The sequence below is a fragment of the Malaclemys terrapin genome, chromosome 9 (genome assembly GCF_027887155.1).
Source record: "Malaclemys terrapin pileata isolate rMalTer1 chromosome 9, rMalTer1.hap1, whole genome shotgun sequence".
Taxonomy (NCBI): domain Eukaryota; kingdom Metazoa; phylum Chordata; order Testudines; family Emydidae; genus Malaclemys; species Malaclemys terrapin.
Window position 1 is genome coordinate 81,230,743 of NC_071513.1, and position 23,690 is coordinate 81,254,432.

The 23,690-nt window shown below is 41.8% G+C and overlaps 1 protein-coding gene across 1 annotated transcript in view; it reads right to left on the reverse strand.

The window, feature by feature from the left end:
- GPR149 (G protein-coupled receptor 149) overlaps nt 1-22,845 on the reverse strand; it is a 44,723-nt gene extending 21,878 nt beyond the window's left edge. Inside the window, exons 1-3 of the mRNA XM_054040612.1 lie at nt 21,880-22,845; nt 20,640-20,832; nt 16,336-16,808 (exon numbers count right to left, since the gene is read on the reverse strand). Coding sequence (XP_053896587.1) covers nt 16,336-16,808; nt 20,640-20,832; nt 21,880-22,845 — 1,632 coding nt within the window. The remainder of the gene's footprint in view (nt 1-16,335; nt 16,809-20,639; nt 20,833-21,879) is intronic.
- Between the last annotated feature and the right edge of the window lie 845 nt (nt 22,846-23,690).

The following is a 23,690-nucleotide window of genomic DNA, read 5'->3' on the forward strand; positions in this document are numbered from 1 at the left end:
ATGCAAGGCAGGCTTCCTCACACTATTGTGCCAATGTGACTGAGCCCTGACCTGGATAGTTTCTCTAGAGCTTTGGCTACACTCCATTTCCCAGCCCACTCACATTTTTCACTGTTACTACCACTAGTGCAATTCCATGGATTCTATCAATGAAGGGAACTTTCCTGTAAAAAAACTACCAGTGGCTGTTGGTGATTTAATGACCATATTCAGAGCAGACTTAGGACAGGGCAGTTATGACACTGACGTGCAGTCTACACTGGGGCGCCCACCATTTGAATTGCACTGGCAGTAGCAACACTGAGAAGCCTGAGGGGGGAAATAGAGAGAGTCTAATGTAAATATTGCCTAGGAATACGCTAGCTCTGTCTCCATGTCCATTCACATCTCTGGCTTCTCTGCAGGGATTCACATTTGTCGCACCCTTATTGACAATCTAATGAGATGTGCATGTGACAGGATGAGAGATACACGAGACCGCAGCTGGAGTATTGTGTCCAGTTCTAGGTGCCACATTTCAGGAAAGATGTGGACAAACTGGAGAAAGTCCAGAGAAGAGCAACAAAAATAATTAAAGGTCTAGAAAACATGACCTATGAGAGAAGATTGAAAAAAATTGGGTTTGTTTAGTTTGGAGAAGAGAAGACTGAGGGGGGACATAACAACAGGCTGTTACAAGAAGGAGGGAGAAAAATTGTTCTCTTTAACCTCTGAGGATAGGACAAGAAGCAATAGGCTTAAATTGCAGCAAGGGCAGTTTAGGTTGGACATTAGGAAAAACTTCCTAAGTGTCATGGTAGTTAAGCACTGGAATAAATTGCCTAGGGCGGTTGTGGAATCTCCACCGCTGTAGATTTTTAAGAGCAGGTTAGACAAACACCCGTCGGAGATGGTCTAGACAGTAGCGTAGCTAGGGGGGTGCAGAGGAAGCAGCCGCTTCCCCTCAGCACATTTTACAAAAGCGGTGCCTTAGTTAAGGGTTACCATGGCGCCAGGGGGCAGGGCCCACGCTCTGCTCTGAAGCTTGGCCTGTTGGGCTGGCAGAGAGAGCATGCTCACCCGAAATCACCCAAAGTAGGGAATTGGGAGCAGGAGCTGTTTGTGTCTCGTTCTACCAGCACTGGGCTCTGCAGGCAAGGGGGGGCCAGCACGGCCGGAGGAGCCATGGGGGGGGCCCGCGGGGGCGGCACGGCACGGCTGGAGGAGCTATGGGGGGGGCGGCATGGCCGGAGGAGCGAGGGGGGACGCAGCATGGCAGCCCACAGCACGGCCGGAGGAGCCATGGGGAGGAGGGCCGTGGGGGTGTTGCGGCGTGGCCGGAGGAGCAAGGGGGTGGGCGCAGCATGGCAGCCCGCAGCGCAGCTGGAGGAGCCATGGGGGGCGGTGTGGCTGGAGGAGCCATGGGGGGGAGGGGGCATGGCGCGGCCGGAGGAGGAGCCAAGCGGGCGTGGCCAGAGGAGCCAAGCGGGGGCGCCTTTTTAATGTTTGCTCCCCCTGCTCTCAGAACCTGGCTACGCCACTGGGTCTAGATAATACCTAGACCTGCCATGAGTGCAGGGGACTGGATTAGATGACCTCTAGAGGTCCCTTCCAGTCCTATGATTCCATAGATGCTGGAACTAGAGGTGCTGCTGCACCCCCTGGCTTGAAGTAGTTTCCATTATACACAAGATTTACAGTTTGGTTCAATGGCTCTCAGCACCCCCACTATAAAAATTGTTCCAGTACCTCTGTGCGATTCTATGCATAGATCACTATCTAATTCTGTATTTATCACCATGAGTCAGTGTAAAACATCTTCGACTGTAAACAGGTGAGCCGATATAACATTCAGTCTAGCTAACCAAAAGAAACTACAAATCCTTTCATTCCTTCTATTTGCAGTGCACATAAATGAGACCTATATATGTAAGAGCCTCTTGAAAGAGTTTGCTTCAGGCAGCCAGTACATGAGATATCAAGTCAAGAGAAAAATCAGTAAAGCCTATAAAGTAATATATTAGATTCTCAGGGGTTCTGACAGATTTCTGCCGACTAAAGGCACCTAGCTGGAGGCAAAAGTGATACATTATCACATAGGCACCAACTGTTCAACCCACCATGCTTTCTAAGAGAAAAAATAAACTACAAGGTTTCATAAAATGTTAAAGATATTTCTTCTAATTGCAGCTGAGAAGTTAGCAAGTGACAAATATAATTTTTCTAAGGCTTGGTCTACACTAAACCCCCAAATCGAACTAAGGTACGCAACTTCAGCTACGTGAATAACGTAGCTGAAGTCGATGTACCTTAGTTCGAACTTACCGCGGTCCACACCCGGCAGGCAGGCTCCCCCGTCGACTCCGCGTACTCCTCGCGGCGAGCAGGATTACCGGAGTCGACGGGGAGCACTTCTGAGTTCGATTTATCGCGTCCAGATTAGACGCGATAAATCAAACCCAGAAGTTCGATTGCCTGCCGCCGAACCAGCGCGTAAGTATAGACAAGCCCTAAGCCTTTTTTGTTTTGAGCGCTTCTCTTTTCCAATACCCATCTACAGGAGCTAGTGTGTGGGTATATAAGACAGAGGGCCTCATTACCCTATGACACCAGTTTTCTAGTGGAGTACCTCTCATTGACATCAGTGGAGTTATTTTTGATTCATTACATTAAAAAGTGAGAAGACAATCAGGCAACAGACTCCTACATATCCAAGGCTCCAACATGCTGTCTAGGGGTCCAACATACAGTCTCTTGAAACCTATTTCTTGAAAATATTAAATGAAAATGATTGGTGCCCTTTAAATTGTTTTTCTTTAAGGGTCTTAAAACAACAAAAAAAGGACAATGCTGCTTTCTAAGATACAAATTAAAATGGGCATCCTTACACGCGCATCGCTGGATAATGAAGAGTGAGTCAGAAAGCAAGGTGAGGAGGCAGCTGTAAAAGAGGATTATTCATGCCTTTCCTATTTTCTTGAATTACTTCAGGTAAGTGAGTATTCCACACAGTCTGAGACCCTACCCCACTCCTCTTCCTGAATTATCTACCTTGGGGAGCAGTAGAGTACCCTGAAGAATGTTCAGTCTCTTTACAAGTTATGTCCACATGAAGTAGTACTAGAATTTTTCCCAAACTCTGACCAAGCATAAAGTAAGCAATGACAGTTCTAATTGTAAAAGCTTTAGGACAAATCCTTTACTGAGACAAAATTACTATTACATAACATGGGAGTTTTGCCTAGCCAAGAACTGCAAAATTTGGTCCTTAGTTGATTTTTGGCAGGCTATCATTATTCACCAACTTCAGTAAAATAGTTTTTCTAATTTTGAAAAAGTTTGCGTTGTTCAGAGTACCTAAGCAGATCAGAAATCTCCATAGGTGCTGGAACTAGGGGTGCTGCCGCACTCCCTGCCTTGAAGTGGTGTCCATCATATACAGGGTTTACAGTTTGATTCAGTGGCTCTCAGTACCCCATTATGCAAATTGTTCCAACATCCCTGGAAATCTCTGACCTTCATACCCTTGCCACTACCCCAAAGTACGGTACATATCCTCAGCTACTGGATTAATGCATTTGTTCCCTTGAGCCAGTTTTACTTTTTAGCACTATTTATTTTTAAGTTTTGCTTCCCCTCTCTTCTTTCCCCCAGTGTTTTTAGAACAAGGTCAGACAGTCTAACTCTCAGCCTTCAAACCTGTATGACACAAAATGTGACAAAAGGACTGAAATGTCCTTAACATCTGTACCATACGCAATGATAGATAATGGTGTGCAACTATAAAATCCATTTTAAGGATGCCTTCTCACTGTTTGAATTAGCTTTTTAAAAAAACTAGAAAGACAAATTTCATCAGGTGCAGATATAAGAATTCCCTCACATGGGTTATCAGCTGAGTTTGAACTCCATATTCTGAGATCTCCAGCACAGACCTTTACTAGCTAAGCTAAAGGAGCAATTGTTATCCCCTAGGTGGACCACTCTGTAGAGAGGGACTCAACACAAACTTGACTAGTGGATTACAAAACGATTTGCTAGACAATAATAGTCTACTGAAGATCAGGAATCCCAGGTTTTACGTCTGTCTTTGAGAGGGAGTGTGTCTAATGAGTAGCACAATGACTACAGACAGGATATCCAAGGCCATAGATTTTGCACATTCATTCTGAGATGCAGTGTAGCTGAATGGTTAAAACTCGGTTCTGTCACATCAGAGACCCAGGTGCTAATCCCAGCTGTGCCTGAAGTGAACTGAGGTGAGATCAGAACTCTTGGCTCCCATCTCAGTGCCCTTTCCCTACAGGGTTTTTAGACAGAAAATCTGGCAGTGCAGAACACCTTTCTCAACATCTGTAAGTTTGATGATGAGGGAAAGGTACACTGTGTCTCATAAAATGAATTATTTTCCTGTCCAAAAGGAGGATTTTAGAATGTATGAGACTGGAGTTACCTGGTGACTTAGCGAATACTGCATATAACCACCAGCATGAGCTTTGAACACACATTGTGTTGGAACAGACCTGGAAGAAAATGTACTAGACAGTTTTAGAAGACAGAAAGGGGTACATTTTCAATGTACTGTGTGTGGATTTAGCCACTTGACTTCCATTAACATTAATGGGAGAAGCAAGATATCCCTCGATAGCTTTGATTCATCTACACTGTGATTTAGTACAAAACACTGCATCTGTTAATTCTGACTCTACCCACATCTTTTCAGCAGAGACTTTGCTTGCTCTGCAGAAAAAAAATTACAGAAGCTTTATTTTTGTGTTAATATTTTACCACAGTTAAAATAGAGGCAGAAACATAGCTCTTGGGGCAACAAGATAGTCAGGCAAATCTATTAGAAAGTGACGGAGCAAGGAAGGAACTTGAGGAGGAAGGGAGAAGAGGATAGAGAGGTGTTGGAGTATATAAATAGATGAGAAGTGACAAATAGGAGCACATGCCAATCTAAAGATAGATAAAATATGAACTAGTGTTACAAGATATGCATGTTCTCATTAATCAGTTCAGCATTTAGTTTACCATGCTGATAACGTCCACTCATTTCTGAACCACAGTGAGCCACATTCGGATCCCCTCACTCATCCTGTATAGTTCCTTGCTCCACAGTAGTCCCACTGAGGTCAATAGGCCACTCAGAGTAGGGTGGTTCCAGAAATGGACTTCTGTATAAATATGGCGTTTAAAGAAACCAGAAGAATGGCCAAGGAAATTGTTCTATTTTTCTCTATTGTGACTGAATAGAAAATTAATTTTTAAAAAGGTAATTTGTGGTTAAATTTCCTGACAGGGAAATCTGTGAGTAGAATGTCCACAGGTCTCTGAGCCTGAGCCAGCAGTAGATTTAATTTTGAGTCCTCCTCTGCTTGCCTCTCAGGGGACCAGCTATGCCACCTGGCGCTGATTTGACCAAAAAGGAGCAAGTGAATATTCTATTACTGTTATTTATATGAGACCAACAGGGTGCTGGATCCTTTACAAACAGATGAGACTATCCTGTTGCAGATGTCCACATGCTAAACAGACACAATACAGTAAAAGGATAGGAGCAGATGCTGTCTATAGCTCCTAAAAGACTGCATTCCTGCAGGGTTTAGGTGCTCCACAGCAGGAGAAGCTTGCTGCCCTAAGTCTATTTTACCCTAATTTATTGAAAATATGAAGGTATTTTAAGATTATTTTGATGATGTGCATCTTAGGGACAAATTCTGCTGCTCCTCCTCCATAGCTCCAAAAGTGGTTCAGTTCTGATATGCAAGTCGGGGGCAAGGAAATGCAGTAGGCTCACATCTCCTGTGCAGTATGGAACTGAGAACCGTGGTGGCTCCCTAATTGCCAACATGCAGGATATGGGTGAGACTGGGATTATGGCAATGCAGAGGTTCCAAAGTATCTGCCATTACATAGCTCCTCTCAGCCTCCCTTTGCGAGAGGGCACATTATAGCCACTACAGCTTCAGAAATCCCCACCTCCAGGCTGAGGCTAAAGCTCTTTCTCCATTCCCATCACAGCTACTTGGATCTGGATCTCCAACTCTAAATGTTTGTGTCCTATATCTTACATTTTTGTAAAGCTGGAGATCCTTAACTTTCCAACACCTGTATTTTGCCTGGCAGAAGCATAACTGACTACTTCATTCTCAGCCTATAGCTATCAAGGCTGCCACACTGAGTGGGGAAGTCTTGTTAATAGCTCCATTTACACCAGCTGAGGAGCTGACCTCGTGTTTGCCGGACTTTGTATTCTGCCTCCCAATGACTCTGACATTTCATGGTTTCACAAACTTTATCAAGCAGTTACTAAACAAAATGGCAAGTAAATAGGAACACTACTGCTTCCTACCTTAATTTCCAAATTTTATTTTTAAAGTAACCATTGTGATTTATTGCATTTATAAATTCCAATACAGAGCTAGACCTGGTCTGCTTCTTAATCGTGACTAAGTTACAGACAATATAGGCTCTTTTAATATGATATTGTTCTGCTCCCTGATTGGTCAAGGGAAACTTTCAAAGCAAGAAAATAATGAGTGATGAGTAACAAATAGTGAATAGCCTTGTCACATTTGTATCCAAGTATTTGGAAGGAAAACAGCCGTTCCCCGAACGTTTGCACAAACAAACACGGACATGATCAAAATAACACTATGGGGAACATTTGTACATATTGTTTTTAAAGAACTATCTATCAGAGAAAACACAATCCCACTGAGATTTTCAAAGCTGCCCACGGATTTAGGTGGCCAACTCCCATCTGTTTCAATAGGAACTGTGCATCTACATCCCATGGATAGCTTTGAAATCTCAACCTTCATGATTAGATTTAAAGTAACAAAAATTCACAATAATTCAGGCAGCCTGCAAATCTAATTCCCAATATACCTGAACTTCCCCATAAAGAGGAAGAGTGGCTTTGACTGGAAAATGGGAGCATATTATATTTTTTATAAAAAAAACAATGATGAGTTTACTTCTAGCTGAAACTATCTGTTCTGAAAGGCTTAGAAGTGGAAGAAGAAGCTTTTCGTGTTGTCAGACATTTTCATTCCCTGCTCTCTCAGACTTGCTTCCTTGCACCCAGCAAGTAGTAAGGGGCCCACACCTGCAATCTTACACAAATACTAGCACTGACTACTTGACTTCACTAGGACTATTTGTGTCATAACTGCTCGTAAAAAATATCACAGGTTAGGGCCCAAAAAGCTAATAGCCTACACATGCAATAAAGAGAATTCTTGAAGCTCAACCCATAGTTCTAGTGGCATTATGTTGATTCTATAATTCTGTGAATGTTGCTCAAAGAAGAATAATCCTTACACAAAATGGCATAGAAAATGTATGCAGCAAACATAGCTGTGACAAAGAGAAGTAAGTGGAGTTACAGCAATATAAAGCTGTTGCAATGCACTGGTGAAATGGACCCATCAAATTAATCCCTGAGGTAATTGCACTGAAGAGAAAATGAGTTATACCAGAGAGGAGTTTGGTCTAACAGCTGGACTAGGCTCTGACTAGAATACTATATATTAGAACAGGGGAGGGCAAACTATGGCTTTTGGGGGCAGAGGGCTCCATGCACTGCCCTTGCCTGCAGGCACTGCCCCCGCAGCTCGCATTGGCCAGGAACAGGGAACAGCAGCCAATGGGAGCTTCGGGGGTGGTACCCTCAGGTGAGGGCAGCGCACGGCGAAGCGCACGGCGAAGCCACCTGCCCCACCCCACCCCCAGGAGCTACTGACGGACATGCTGGCCACTTCCGTGAGTGGAATGGGGGCAGGGCAGGCAGGGAGCCTGCCTTAGCCCTGCTCTGCGCTGCTGCCACCCTGGAGCCACTCAAGGTAAGCAGTGCCGGGCCAGAGCCTGCTCGCTGAACCCCTGCTGCATCCCGCACCCCATCCCCCTGCCCTGATCCCCGTAACCCCTGCCTTGAGCCCCCTGCTGCACCCCTCCTGCACCCCAACCCTTTGCCCTGAGCCCCTTCCTGCACACCACATCCCCTCCCACACTCCAACCCCCTCTCCCCTACCCCAGCCCTACATTCATTGCCCTGCATACAATTTCCCACCCAGATGTGGCCCTCGGGCCAAAGAATTTGCCCACACCTGTATTAGACCCCAAACTGGTACAGTAGCATGTGGGTCAACTCTCAAAGATAGAGTGAGACAATAGTCTGTGTAGGGAGCCAGTCAAATCTACTCCATGTTCATTTTGATGGGAGCTCATATAAAGGGTACTTCAATACATAATCAGCAGGGATAGCTCAAAACATTAGAGGTTACAATAGAGTGACCACAGGGTTTTGAACCTTTATTATAGGAAACCATTGTTTTTTTAAAATAAAGGGGAAGGATATTCTGTACATATGGCCCCGTTTCTGGGTATGAAAACAGAACATTTCATACCCTGCCCCTTGTAGTAATCATTTATATCTGTGCTGTTAAAGAGCAGTTATGTAATCACTAGAACTAGTTGGGTGAAGGAGAACGAGGGTGGTAAATTAGTTAATGGTCTCCCTAAAAGGTAGATCAGAAAAAGGAGGTTAGTTGGGTTAGAGAAGTGCATTCTTGATTTCTATGCTGCATTTAAATAGTGCTTTTTTAATGGCTCCTGACAGTTGCCATTTAACAAGGTGGACTTACAGCTATTTTGCTCTAAGTAACATGGGTATGTGACTGAGCGTATTCCCCTTTCCCTCTCTCCCCCATGTTGCTTTTCACTCATCTTGTATCCAGACCTTGAAACTGGTTGACAGCATTGACCTGCCATAAGGAAAACTATATGACAGAACTGATAGCAGTCTTGTCTGATAACGTGCACTTAAATGGTGGAAATGTGATGCCTTCCACACTCATACAGGAAGCAATATGGCAAACCATGCTCCTCCCTAGCACAAAAGCATCAAGACCAGTTGCAATGCACCTCCTGAATGTAAGATAGCCAGTATAAAGCTAAATGAGTGTTGATCTCTGCTGATCACAATTAGGGTCCCGATTTTTAGCTGTTTGTGTCACGTCAGCACTCGGCTTTTTTTTTTTTTTTTTTTTTTCTCTGCCGGGAGCACTCGGCTACCCCCGCCCCCCTGTCCCGATATTTTCTTCCTCTGATCTGGTCACCCTAATCACAATGTACTGTATTTACATCTCCAAATTATTAAAACATTGTATATAATATACAAACATAGCATTTATATGAAATGATTGGTTCCCTTCAGTACATTTCCTAGTAGTTTGTTCGCTCTAATTTTAAATTTGCAACTACCCTTCTGTAAGAGGAAAATAAAGCCAACCACATCCATGGATTTTCTGTCCATACCTTATCACTAGAATGCTCCAAAAAACCATTACTCAGACATCACTTTACTAGGAACTAATTGGTACGACAGAGCCAGTCAGCAGATGCTCAAATAAGTTGTTTCCCTTCCCTTCGCCAAATAATAATTGTAGAACTTTCAAAATCATGTAATGTTGTTTTTCAGAACCTTTGGAAACAACTATTGAAAAAAACCTTTACAACTAGATAACACTTGCCCACATCCTTATGGTTCAGGTCCATTGCTCCAACGAATATAACCCGCAGAATACCGAATATTTAGTTTTTGAAAAGTTAGCCTAAAACTAGTTTTTAAATCCTTTGCTATTTGGGTATTCAACACATAAAAAAATGTATGTTCACTTAGTTGGTTGCAACAATATTTAAAATTCACTTTTAACCTTATGTCCTTTGTACTAAGTTATTAAAATTCCTCTTTACAGATCTGAGCGCTGATCCCACCCCACTGAAGTCAATGAAGTTATGCAGATTTATACTAGCTGAGCACCTGGCCCAATATTGCTTAGCACTTATACTGTACCTTGCTTTTTCAAAGCACTTTGCAAACATTAATTAACCTACATGTATTAATAATCACGTACAATCCTTTCTGCTGTTGAATTCATCTACCAAGTCAGCCCAAGAGCCCAGCAGTTTAATTCTACTTTTAATCCTGGTGGGAATGTCTGTGTCTTGCCCTTCTCACCAATGGGGCAAATGTCAGCATTGTGGAGATCTGCAAGTTAGAGTTGAATGTCAGAAACAAAGAGATCCTGTAACTAGCATCTTGAACTTTTGACCTTCGAAGCAGGATAGCCTGACAACCACACACTGTATTAGAATTTGGAAAATGTCAGTAAAGCACCAATTGGGATTCTGGGCAATGGCAAGTCGTGAAGTAGTCTGTCTAAGAAGTGACAAACACAGTCTTCAGGGCAAAGGAAGCCAGCCACATGCAGTCACTGCTAGCTGCTTCACAGAGAGATGATGGCATTAGCTATAAGCAGAAGTCACAACAAGACTAGCAATTTGAAAGGACAGCCAAAGAACATGGTAGAGGAGTTCTTGTTGAAAAAGTGACTGAAGGCTACCGCAAGGACAGTCACAGTTAGTGATAAACCTACTACAGTATAATCTGACTTTGTCAACTAGATTATACAGGATACGTGAGCAAAGGCCAATACATTAAAACTGCTGAACAGTCATTTACTTTTTGCTAAGAGCACAACTGTTCATCACTGCAGGCTATAAGTGACCAAACACTTGCATTTTAAAAAAAGGGAGATTAAATCCAACATATTCAATTGGTCTCTTTATTTTATGAACAGGTAGGAGCCATCCAGCCCCAAATATCTGCCCCTATTGATTTAACTTGAGCTCACTGTGGCAGCTCCAGCAGGGTTTCAAGTGACTTCAGGGTTCAAACAAACAATGGCACACCCATCCACTTGTAGGTCCTAACGAAAGCCTTTCAGACCCATAGACTTTAAGGCCAGAAGGGACTATCATGATTATCTAGTCTGACCTCTTGCACATCGCAGGCCACAGAACTTCACCCACATACTCCTGTAATACACCCATAACGTCTGGCTGAGTTACCGAAGTCCTCAAATCTTGGTTTAAAAACTTCTTGTTACAGAGAATCCACCATTTACTCTAGTTCAAACCAGCAAGTGACCCGTGCCCCACACTGCAGAGGAAGGTGAAAACCCCCAGGGTCTCTGCCAATCTGATCTGAGGGGAAATTCCTTCCTGACCCCAATGTGGCTCTCAGTTACACCCCGACCCTTTTGAAAAATTAACTCGCACCACATTCCCCATTCTGCAGGGAATGCTACACAAATAGGACCAGGAATCCCAAACTGTCCAAGATCAATGTCTCACCCACCATACTCTTGAGCACTGGCCCCTATAGGCAGGGTTCTCATAAGAAAGGCAAATTCCTCCCTGGGAGGTATGACCACACCCATGACCTAATCCTGCCTTTTTCAAAAGCCTACTTTCTTAATCAGACCCAGCTGTCATCTCCTCCCTCCATACCTAGGCAGTTTAGATATTCCCTGCGGGGTGTGGCAGGTACTTTTCCTCTCTTCCCAGGAAGCTTATTAACCCTTTTTTCCTTTTCCTGCTTTCTGGCAGTGGGATGATTAAACCCTATCACCTCCCCTGGAAATGTGTTCCAGGACTTTACAGAGTCTTCCACTTTTTCCTATCACTTGGATAGGCAACTGATTGTTTTATATGTGTGACCACTGGAGGGCAGTGGACCTATAATAATTCACACAGCCCAGTAGTGTCCTAAAATGTCACTGATGCAGTAACACAGCTTTTTAAATTTTAACCATCTTTCTTGAGAATTCTAGTCTTCTCTTTTATGTGTAATATTTTTCTTGATCATTTAAGGAGAGAGATTCTTGTTTTTCTTCAGTGTTACAATCCTGTATAAAAGCCAGTAAGAGACTACCTTATTGATTAAATGGCGCTTCTCCTATGGCCAATGAACTAATTAAGCATTCCTTGGTGTCAAATGCAATCAGAATAAAGGTCAGAAATTTTGTTATTTACAAAACAAGTGACCTGATTCCTGAGGTTTCAATCAAATAAAATGAAGGATCAAATTGACCAGTAATTCAATAATGAAGAAAGCTCTGTATTAGCGTTTGCATTACATTCTTTTGCCTGTGTGCCCCTGTTTGTTTTTGGACATCTCATCTTCAGATCACATCCTTCAGGATTTAACCAAAGGAGCCTGGTGACATCTGAAAGTGAGTAGGCAAAACTGATATTTAAAAGCATCTCAGAACCAATTTACAGCAGTAATTAGATAATCAGACATAGAACAGGGTAGGCAATGCTCCCCTCAGAGAGCCTCCCTGGGGTTTAACTTGAAAATGGGCACACATTCATCCATATTAAAATATCATTATTGGCATTATTTAAGGCAGGCCAAAAATCGCTGTGCAGAAGCATGAACACTCTGAGCTAGAGAAGGCATATGTAAACATGGGGGGAGGGATAACTCAGTGGTTTGAGCATTGGCCTGCTAAACCCAGGGTTGTAAGTTCAATCCTTGAGGGAGCCATTTAGGGGACTGGGGTAAAAAACCAACTCTGTCTGGGGATTTCTCCTACTTTGAGCAGCAGGTTGGACTAGATGATCTCCTGAGGTCCCTTCCAACCCTGATATTCTATATTCTAAGCTATGGGCAGATCATAGGGCTGTGCAATAACACACACATTACCCTTTATCACTCCTCAAACCAGTCCTGGAATGTTTTCCACAGCTCAACATGTAAAGAGTCTCTGGACTGTAAACTCAACAGTCATGGGGGAGACAGGATTGAGGCATGACTCTTGCTCACTACAGGTTCCATTATAGATACAGCTGGTGAGGGTTGCATGTATCCTGAAGTCAGTATTTGGCCTTCAGTTCATAATCATTAACTTTTAGGAGACAGAAAATCCAAGTGCTCATTGACTGCATTACCAACAATCTTTGCATTCAAAACAGATGAGCTCAGCTAACAATATTTTCTCCTTTCTGTTAGACACAACATGATTTTCTTCAGCATCACTTCTTATTAGGCCTTTCCACCCCCCTAAAACAAACACATTAATTATGGAAAATCAAATAGTCGTACCCATTTCTGTTTGAGTTCTGCTGTGTCCTTGATACAATATACAAGACATTAATGCGGCGTAGGTTTGTTCTATACCCGTGCTTATTTTTTTGGATCTTATTTCAAATGATCAGAGTCACTGTTACAAATGACAGTTTTGTAATCATCAGTAACAGTAATTCTTTTAGGTACTGAACTCAATTATAGTCAGAAATCAATGCAAAAACTCCCATGTCCCCAACACCCAAGAATGTGCAATGGCATTAGGAATGGAGCTCTCAGAGCAAAATGTCACCAGGTTAAGGAGATCAGTATTCATTTTATGTCACAACAGTTCTTGATATGTCATCAGCTTGGTGGAGAATACACGAATGAGTGCTGGGGCATGTGGAAGAGGGAGCATCTAGGCCCCAATCATGCAAACAGATCCACATGGGCAGATCCCAGCCACCATGCAGAAACTAGAATGACTTCAGTGGGACTCTCTGCAGGCATATGAGTCAGTCCAGATTGCAGGATCAGGACCAGCCCAGTTTTACATGACATACATCCTATGCCCTTGATGCTCCTGTTACTCTAGTCTAAGCCATAATTAACTGCATTAAAGTCAATGAAATTAAACCATTGTAAATTGAATGTGAGAGCAGAATCAGGCCCTATATCTATAGGACAATAAGAGACCAGTTTATGGACACATAAGTAGATCATTAAACTAAAATGACATATATAAGGAGTTTATCTTGAACCAGTTATTCCACAGTGCTTTAGAAGACTAACCAGTTCCTGAGCACTGCTTATTGTTAGTAACTATCCAAGTTATAAAGCAAACAAAGGGATAATCATACTAAGACTTGCAATGTTCTGGGTCAAAAAGAACGGTGATCTTGATACTCATATTGAAATCCACAGTCAACTGCATTTCACTCAGTTGTATGAATAAATACCTGGCATGTCATCCAAAGGATGTCACATTTCATTTGGGTTTTCTGCTAAAACACCTACCACGAGGTAGATTCCCATCTGACAGTCTGCACTGAATAAGAACTAGTGTCAGAGTCACAGTTCAGTCCCTTTCCTCTCTTGCTCCATGAGGGAAGTAAAGTGCCAGCCCTTTTCCTGGGACAGCTTACTTCCCCCTCTGTGCCAGCTCAGATGCACTGGCTGGCATGTTAGGGGAGGGAAATCCAAGGCTCCACGCACTTCCTGCCCACCTGAGTGGGAGGAGACTGACGGCAGCTGTTCTCCTCAATAAGGGTAGCAAGCAGGGCTGGCTCCAGGCACCAGCAAACGAGGCAGGTGCTTGGGGCGGCCAGTGGGAAGGGGAGGCATGTCCGGGTCTTTGGCGGTGGGTCCCTCAGTCCCTCTCGGACTGAAGGACCCGCCTCTGAATTGCCGCCGAGGAACGAAGTTAAGCTGCCGCCGAAGTGCCGCCAATCGCGGCTTTTTTTTTTTTCCTCCCTCCTTCCCCGCTTGGGGCAGCAAAAAAGCCTGAACCGGCCCTGGTAGCAAGGGCAGGAGAAGAAGAGGGTTCTTTATGTCCTTTACTCTCCTGTACAAGCATACAGCAAGGGCCATAATCTTGCCCTGTGTGGTTAATGCATCCATTTTTACACACAGAAGAGTCTCATAGGAAAAGCTACACATGCAAAAGCATTGTAAAAAACATTAAAGCATCTATATATTGTTTAATTATGAATTGCAGAATGTATTAATGCTCATTTTAGAGATTTCAAATATGTTTTGTTTTGTTTCCCTTTCTAGAGAACTAACACATCAGAGGTGAATCAACTAAGATCACTACTATATATTATAGCTACAGTAACTCCTCACTTAACGTTGTAGTTATGTTCCTGAAAAATGCGACTTTAAGCGAAATGATGTTACGCTTAACATCCAATTTCCCCATAAGAATGAATGTAAATGAGGGGGTTAGGTTCCAGGGAAATTTTTTTCACCAGACAAAAGACTATAATATATATTATATATTAATATAGTCTATTGTCTGGTGAAAAAAATTTCCCTGGAACCTAACCCCCTAACATACACACACACAGTATAAGTTTTAAACAAACAATTTAATACTGGTACACAGCGATGATGATTGTGAAGCCTGGTTGAGGTAGAGGAGTCAGAGGGTGGGATATTTTCCAGGGAATGCCTCACTGCTAAATGATGAACTAGCATTCGGCTGAGCCCTCAAGGGTTAACTCTAACACTCTACAAGGCAGCAGGAATGGAGGGAGGGGAGACAGCATCGCAGACAGAGACAGAGACAAACACCATGTATGTGTGTGAGAGAGAGATGCGCATTTCCCCTTTAAGTACGCTGACTCTACTCTTAAGTACACTGCCTTGTTAATTAGATCAGTTTGCTGAGACTGCAACTGCTGCCAGCTCCCTCCATCCTAAGCCCTGTCTGCCCCCCCCGCTCTATGGAAGATGGGGTAAGTGGGGTGCAAGAGCAGGGGGAGGGGGACACCCTGACTTTAGCCCCCGTCTTTCCCCCCGCACAGCAAGCAGGAGTCTTGGGGAGCAGCTCTAAGGCAGAGGGCAGGAGCAGCACATGGCAGTAGGGGGAGGGACAGCTGAACTGCTGGCAACTGAAAGCCTGCTGGACAGCTGCTGCACAGGGAACTTAGGGGAGCGGGGAGCTGACAGGGGGACTGATAGGGGGCTGCCGGTCCACCTGGTTCCAAGCCTTCACCAGCTAGCTGCAATGGGCTGCTCTTCCTGCAAGCAGTGGACAAAGCAGGTGGCTGCCAAACAACGTTAGAAAGGAGCATTGCACAACTTTAAAAGAGCATGTTCCCTAATTGATCAGCAACGTAACAACGAAACAATGTTAACTGGGATGACTAAGTGAGGAGTTACTGTATTTTGAACTTCTAAAATTAGGCACACCCATTTCTGCACACATGTTCTTCACTCCAGTATTTCTACATATTCATTTTTTCATGCTTACACATTTTTGCCCATCCAAAATTTAGGCATGAAAAAGTGTTGGCACACATTTAAAAACTGCTTTTGAAAATGTGATCTTTTGTTTAATAGGAGCATTGTGTCACAATGTAAACTTAAAATCATTTAAAACCCTTCACATGAACTTTTTATTATAGTGTACCACCTCGACACATGTAGCACTTTACATAAGGAAAATCCATGACTACTGGTTCAAATGGGACACAATTCCAAGAGCAGAATTAGAAAATAGATGGAAAGTGAGTAGAGGTTGCCAAAATATATACGGTTTTAAATGTTTGGAATTAGAACCTGTTTAGTATTTTTATTACAAATAATTGAGGTGGAGGGAATTTTTCAACAAAATCAGAAATGTATTTTAAGATGCTTTTATACAAGAACTCTTTAAAACTCTTCAAAAGAAGAAAAAAAGAATGAAGAACAAAACCATGCTCTACCTGACGAGGAGTCCTTTCAGATTTGCTCCTGCACCACTCCCAATCTGAGAGTTCTGGTTTACGGCTCTCCTCGTGAGACAGCCTTCTTTCCTGCGCTTCAAAAAATGTTGATTTGTCAAAGTTTCTGACCTCCTCTCTTTTAAAGGCTCCTAGTTTGTCAGAAAGAAGACAGTCCATGCTTTTGTCCTTGCCAAGTTCTTGTTTAGTCTCCATACTTTTGCCCTGGTTGAAATCTTTAAACATGGAGCTATCCTCTATGGGTATGGTGCTGAACTCAATTTTGGCAGATTTAAGGATTTTGTTGCTATCTTTCTGAGATTCTTGTGTGTTTTCACAGTCATAGTTCATCAGGTTGTGATATGATATAGAGTTATCATCACCATCGTCATCATGGTGGTGGTTTTCGTGGGATATCTTGTAGATTCCATAACCTTGTTGGAATGATAGGTTGAATTCAAAACCCCTCCTTTTTGCTAAACAGAAAGAGAAAAGCTTCTATAATTAAAATATAAAAAAGTTACGTACAAGAAACACAATTAGAAAATATATTTTAGAAAACGCCTAATTTTATCTGTAAATTTAAAACTAAAATACAAGTTGGTTACTTTTAACAACAGACTTTTTGGTATCCATAATGTATGACTTATTATGAAAAATTAAATACTCACCATAGCATTATATACATACAGGTAATTAGCTTATTTATTCCTTTGTCAAAACATGGTAGAATTTCTATGTTTTGAAGGTGGTTGTTTGCCAGAAAATAGGAATAGTTTCACCCATCATTTTTTAAAGAACAGGATTTGCAAAGCCTTATAAAAGTTATACTAGAAGCAAATTATGGCTCATTTTGCAGTATATCTCAGTTTCAGCTAATGAGAAATTCCCCAAACCCCAAAAAGATAACATAGCATGCTTTCAGAAAAATACACTTAGAATAATAGAAATGTAGGACTGAAAGGGACCGCAATAGGTTTTCTAGTCTGGTCCCCCACACTGAGACAGGACTAAGTATTATCTAGACAATCCCTGACAGGTGTTTGTATAACCTGTTCTTAAAAACCTCCAGTGATTCCACAGCCTCCCTACGTTCTACTTCTGAGAATCAATCAGAACTGTACTTCAGTGCCAAGAGGCAAATAAGAAAAATACATTTCTACGTTAGAAAACAATCATGTAGATGAACTAATTCCATAATCAACTTACCTTCATACAGAGACAATATATATACTCCACATGTAAAATTATATTCCAACATCAGTACTCTGGCTAATTATTTTAGATGATATAGTTGTTCAGGAATTAAGGTAAGAGTGCTCTACCGCCACACATCCCCTTAATTACTTCTCTCCTCTACCATAAATTCCCTCCATTTCTTCACCCTGCATTCCCATTTTCATATTACTAGATACAGTAATTAAAGGTATGTCTCTTATCAAATCATGAAAGCATCTTCCTATCAAATCTACCTAAGAACATTTTAAGACACAAAGTACAGAGACCATTTATAAAATAGTGTCTTTATTCAGCATACAGATTCTGTTTCTCAAAAGATAGTATTAAGTGTGAAATCACAAACTCAACAATTATTCTATTAAAAATCCAGAATAGCCTTTAGCATGAACATCCTAAAAACAAAGCATTTCTATTTACTAGGGCTGTCAATTAATCGCAGTTAACTCACATGATTAATTCAAAAAAATTAATCGCGATTAAAAAAATTAATCGCAATTAATCACACTGTTAATAGAATACCAATTGAAATTTATTAAATATTTTGGATGTTTTTCTACATTTTCATATATACTGTATTCTGTGTTGTAATTGAAATCGAAGTGTATATTATTTTTGATTGCATATATTTACACTGTAAAAATGATAAACAAAAGAAATAGTATTTTTCAATTCACCTCATATAAGTACTGTCGTGCAATCTCTTTGTTGTGAAAGTTCAACTTACAAATGTAGATATTTTTAGATAACTGCACACAAAAACAAAACAATGTAAAACTTCAGAGCCTACGAGTCCACTCAGTCCTACTTCTTGTTCAGCCAATTGCTAAAACATTTACATTTACAGGAGATAATGCTGCCCTCTTCTTATTTACAATGTCACCAGAAAGTGAGAACAAGCATTTGCATGGCACTTTTGTAGCCAGCATTGCAAAGTATTTACATGCCAGATATGCTAAACATTTGTATGCCCCTTCATGCTTCGGCCACCATTCCAGAAGACATGCTTTCATGCTGATGACGCTCGTTAAAAAAAAATGTTAATTAAATTTGTGACTGAACTTCTTGGGCGAGAATTGTATGTCCCCAGCTCTGTTTTACCCACATTCTGCCATATATTTCATGATATAGCAGTCTCAAATGATGACCCAGCACATGTTGTTCATTTTAAGAACACTTTCACTGCAGATTTGACAAAACACAAAGAAGGTACCAATGTGAGATTTAGATTTAAGAATCTGAAGTGCCTTCCAAAATCTGAGAGGGACGAGGTGTGGAGCATGCTTTCAGAAGTCTTAAAAGAGCAATGCTCCGATGCGGAAACTACAGAACCCGAACCACCAAAAAAGAAAATCAACCTTCTGCTGGTGGCATCTGACTCAGATAATGAAAATGAACATGCGTCGGTCCACACTGCTTTGATTTATTATCAAGCAGAACCCGTCATCAGCATGGATGCATGTCTCTTGGAATGGTGGTTGAAGCATGAAGGGACATATGTATCTTTAGTGCATCTGGCACGTAAATATCCTGTGACGCCAGCTACAACAGTGCCATGCGAGTGCCTGTTCTCACTTTCAGGTGCCGTTATAAACAAGAAGCAGGCATCATTATCTCCTGCAAATGTAAAGAAACTTGTTTGTCTGAGTGATTGGCTGAGCAAGAAGTAGGACTGAATGCATGTGCAGGCTGTAAAATTTTACATTGTTTTATTTTTAAATGCAGTTTTTTTTGTAATAATTCTATATTTGTAAGTTCAACTTTCATGATAAAATGATTGCACTATAGTACTTGTATTAGGTGAATTGAAAAATACTATTTCTTTCAGATTTTTTACAGTGCAAATACTTGTAATAAAAAATAAATAAAAAGTGATAACTGTACACTTTGTATTCCGTGTTGTAATTGAAATCAATATATTTGAAAATGTAGAAAACATCCAAAAATATTTAAATAGTATTCTATTATTGTTTAACAGTGCAATTAATCACAATTATTTTTTTAATTGCTTGACAGCCCTACTATTTACATCATCATACAATTGTTTCTTTACCATCATCATAAGTTTACCTCTGTAAGTATTAGATTAGATTCAGAGCAAAGCTGTATCTGGAATGAATAGTTTTCTTGACAAACTGCAGTCACTCTCTTTGGGATAGTGGTTAAAAGTTCATGGTCTGGATTTGAAAGAAGAATCCAATTCAGAGAGAACAAATGATTTGAGCCAAAAGGTGCTTTTCTGAAGATCATAAACCTTGTTCTCCTCTCATTTACTCCCATGAGAATCAGGAGTAAACCCACTGAAGTCAGTGGAGTTACACCGGTATAAATAGGTAACAAGAGTTTAATCCAAAACCAATTGATGTCAATGAGAATTTTTCTACTGATTTAAATTTTCTATGGATCACTGCTGAATGGCTAATACAGAAAACGATTATAATTATTATATGTGAAAGTAATTGCACCACATTGCTGTGGCTGTGAAGTCCTGTCAACACCGAAGGCCTCTCAGTGGCTGCATGATGGATGTGTGAGCAGTAGGATCCGAAGGGCCTTTTCTCTCATTGACAAAATTCCTGTTATTCAGGGGCATGAGGTCACTCAGAATTCAGAGGTGTTTTTGCCTGGCTTTAAAATGTGTTTAGCACAGTCAATGTATTTTCTTAATACATGTCATATTGTGGCAGATGTGCTTTTCTAGGGAGGGAGTATTGTCCAGAGGCTAGAGGAGGAGAGAGTTTGAACCCATAGTTTCTGTTAAAAGGTTTGACAATGACTTGCTGTGTGGTCTTGGACAAGTTACTTAACTTCTCTGTGCCTCAATTTCCCTGACTGTAAAATGGGATAATAATACTCTCTAGCCACCTTATAGGTATGTTGTTAGGCTTATTTAATTAATGTCCATGAAAACCTTTCAGATCCTCATATGAAATATGCTACAGGAGTGCAGTTTATTGTTACTGTTGCAGACAACCTTCTATGCAATCTACTATAAAATTTACTCTAACAGTCTGTTGCCATATGGAACATCACGTGAGACAATATCCCATCCTTCAACCTCCCGCACTTACTTTTCCTTTCTTTGGAAGAAATGGCATATGCATTCCTCCTGCAGTTAATGATGCAGCCACAGGGCAGGTGGATCCAGCGTTCTGACAAAACAAACACAGGGGTGACCGTGGCAGCTAGTAAAGTCAGCAGAAAACTGAATGTCTCAAAGGAAAGGCTTTGAAAACCAACTATGTGCTGGACAGCCATCTGTATCTGAAAGGCAGAACATTAAGAAATTAAATCACTTCAGTCACATACTGTATTTCCAGGAATAACAAAAACATCACATTGTTAATGTGACAAAAATAGAGGTCACAGATTTTCATTGATTTCCCGCTAGGCTTTGTGACTTTGACAGATGCTAGAAGACAAATGTCCTTATACACTCCCTCTCCCTCTCTCTCTATTTCTCAGAATGCCTTATGCTGCAAATGAAATGATAAATATTGATGCCTGAGGTCTGCCAAAGAAGCAGCTCAGATTCCAAGCAATTCTTAGGGATAACTGAGCCAATCCGGTGAGGTGCTGAGCATCCTCCACTCCCGAAGTCAATGGGGTTTGAGGGCACTCAGTGCCAGGCAGGATTGGGCTTCACGCGCATTAGAATTCTCATTCTTTATGGAAAGAAGCTGACTCCATACACATCCATAAAACAAGGATGACACTGAACAATTCCCAACATGTTCACATGCCCAGCAAAGGACTCACTTGTAGGTATCCTTTGTTATATTTATCCTTCCCATACATTGCATCAAAATGTAGTAATGCTTCAATAATTACAAAGATACAAACATTCTTTATCACTTCTCAGACAAGCTTCAGTTTCTTACCCAGAGATGACTGGCAAAGGGCGTGACTCAGACTGTGAGGACGGAGGGAAAAAAATCTGCCTTAGTAAAACTCACAGATCTCAGAGTCAGCCTAATGCCTGCCAGACTGCTTGAAACACAAAACCTGATTCACCCCTACCATTAGCCTAGCTCTATGCTGGGTTCAGTGGAGTTACACTGATATAAAACTGGAAAAACAATGATGAATCTGGCTTTTCATTTTTAAAATGCACTGGTTTTGTATGACTGTATCAATCCTGAAGGAAGCCAGATAAATACATACACAAACACAGCTCTGTTTGAAATGACTTCTATGGATATGATTTATGCTGCTCATAATTGCTGGATGACTGTTTCAATTAATATCACATAAACTCAGACCCTGTGTAAATAAATCATTACAAATATGCAAAGAAGTCTGACTTTTTACCATTGTTGGAAGCCAGAGAATGACTTTTGTCAACGCAAGAATCAGCGAGAATCGTTTCTGAGCAAACTCCACAGTGTAGCTCCTGCTCTGCACACTGTTTGGGCAATGGGAGTCCAGCCCACAGCTCTCAGCTGGGCTTTGCCTGAATACTATCTCCGAGCTGGGGCAGGCGTTTCGGAAATGCTTCAGGGTTTTATCCACAGGGTCCTCCGGAGAAAGGGATAGGGCGGTGCTACAGACTGGGGGCGTCCCAGTGGTGAAATAGCCTCGGGTGATTTCCTGGTAATCGACATAAAGACGCTGTTGCTCATCTGAGCACAACAGTTGGTAAGTTAGAGGGACAGAAAGCACGGTGAGGAGGCAGAAGCACAGCGAGTAGACAATGAATAAAAACAGGACATAGGAACTGGTGCAGTCTGTGAGGCAACCCCAAGAGGTGGGGACATAGGTGCCCCAACCACAGAGAGGCAAAATGCACACCAGCAAGCTGACAATCCAGATAGTGAGAATGGCCCATATCATGCTCACTGGCTGTTTGGAGGTCCGCTGACTCCACATCACAGTTTTGTTGATTGTGTAGAAGTTGTAAGAAACTATAAGAGTACCTTTCAGATTGCTAGAAATGCCCTGAAATAAATAAAGCAGCGCTGATGTGGTGCACAGAGTCTGGGGGAGCGCCTCGCTTGACCACTGCATGAGCATAAAGATAGTCACTGGCACCACGCTTATCAAATCATCCACAGACAAGGAAGTCACAATCATTGAAAGTGTGGTTTTGTTTTGAATTTTCAGTAAGGAAACTAGTGAATAAATGCTGCCCAGCAGGGTAGTGAGCGTAATTATAAACGTCAAGCAAAAAAGAAAGATATTCAAAGTTCTCTGTCCATTGGTTATATCCATAATGCCAAGATTTTCAGTAAAGAGGCTTGTCCCATTCAATGGGAAATTACTAGGTGTTACCGACATGGTTGTTAGGGATTTTATTTTGCCTTCTCACTGACTCCGCAAGTTTTCGTCAGATGAATCGGAACTGCTCCACATCAGAAGTTTCTTCTTTGTTTTCATAGACTCTCCTTTTTGACACTTGATCAGGACACATTCAGGTGTGTGTGTCCTCTACACCCAGGATAACTCACACACAAAAAGCAGGCTCCGTCAAAGGAAACATTAACACGTACCAAAGAGCGCACGATGCAGACAAAAAAGCAATTCCTCCTTAAAACAGACTTTGGGGTTTGAGCTGGTTCTTTATAATCCTTCCAAGTACAAGAGGATGATTAAATTGGGCTCTTGCAGGAATAAAATACCATTCACTTTTAACAGATAGCAGACAATGTGTCTTACTCGAGAGTTCAGTTGAAATGAAGGCAGAATGTCAGGTATGCTCAAGCCCTACTGGTTCAGGGAGAAACATAGTAGAGAATGAGAGGCTCTTTGATTCAGCCTGCGCTGTTCAGAGCTGCAGGAGGGAGGAGTCAGATCCAAGCAGGATAGCAGAAAGGGGGGAAATTAGTATCTTTCCAGGCAGAGCTGGCTCTTAGCTAGATCAGAAACACAAAACAGAGTCCTTGCTAAGCCCCACCTCCAATGCTGACACTAAAATCCAATGCAAATACTCAGACCTGATGTCAGCCATAAATGTCATCCCTGAAAGCCCAGGGCTGCTCCACAGCTGTGCATCACAAGCTGGAGAGCTGCTTTTATTCTTACTATATTTTCTGTACTCTGAGCACGGAGATGGGGAAAGCTGCAAAAGCCTTTTATAAAAGATGAACCAGACGGTGCATCCTGTTTTCCCTTTTTATTCTTAC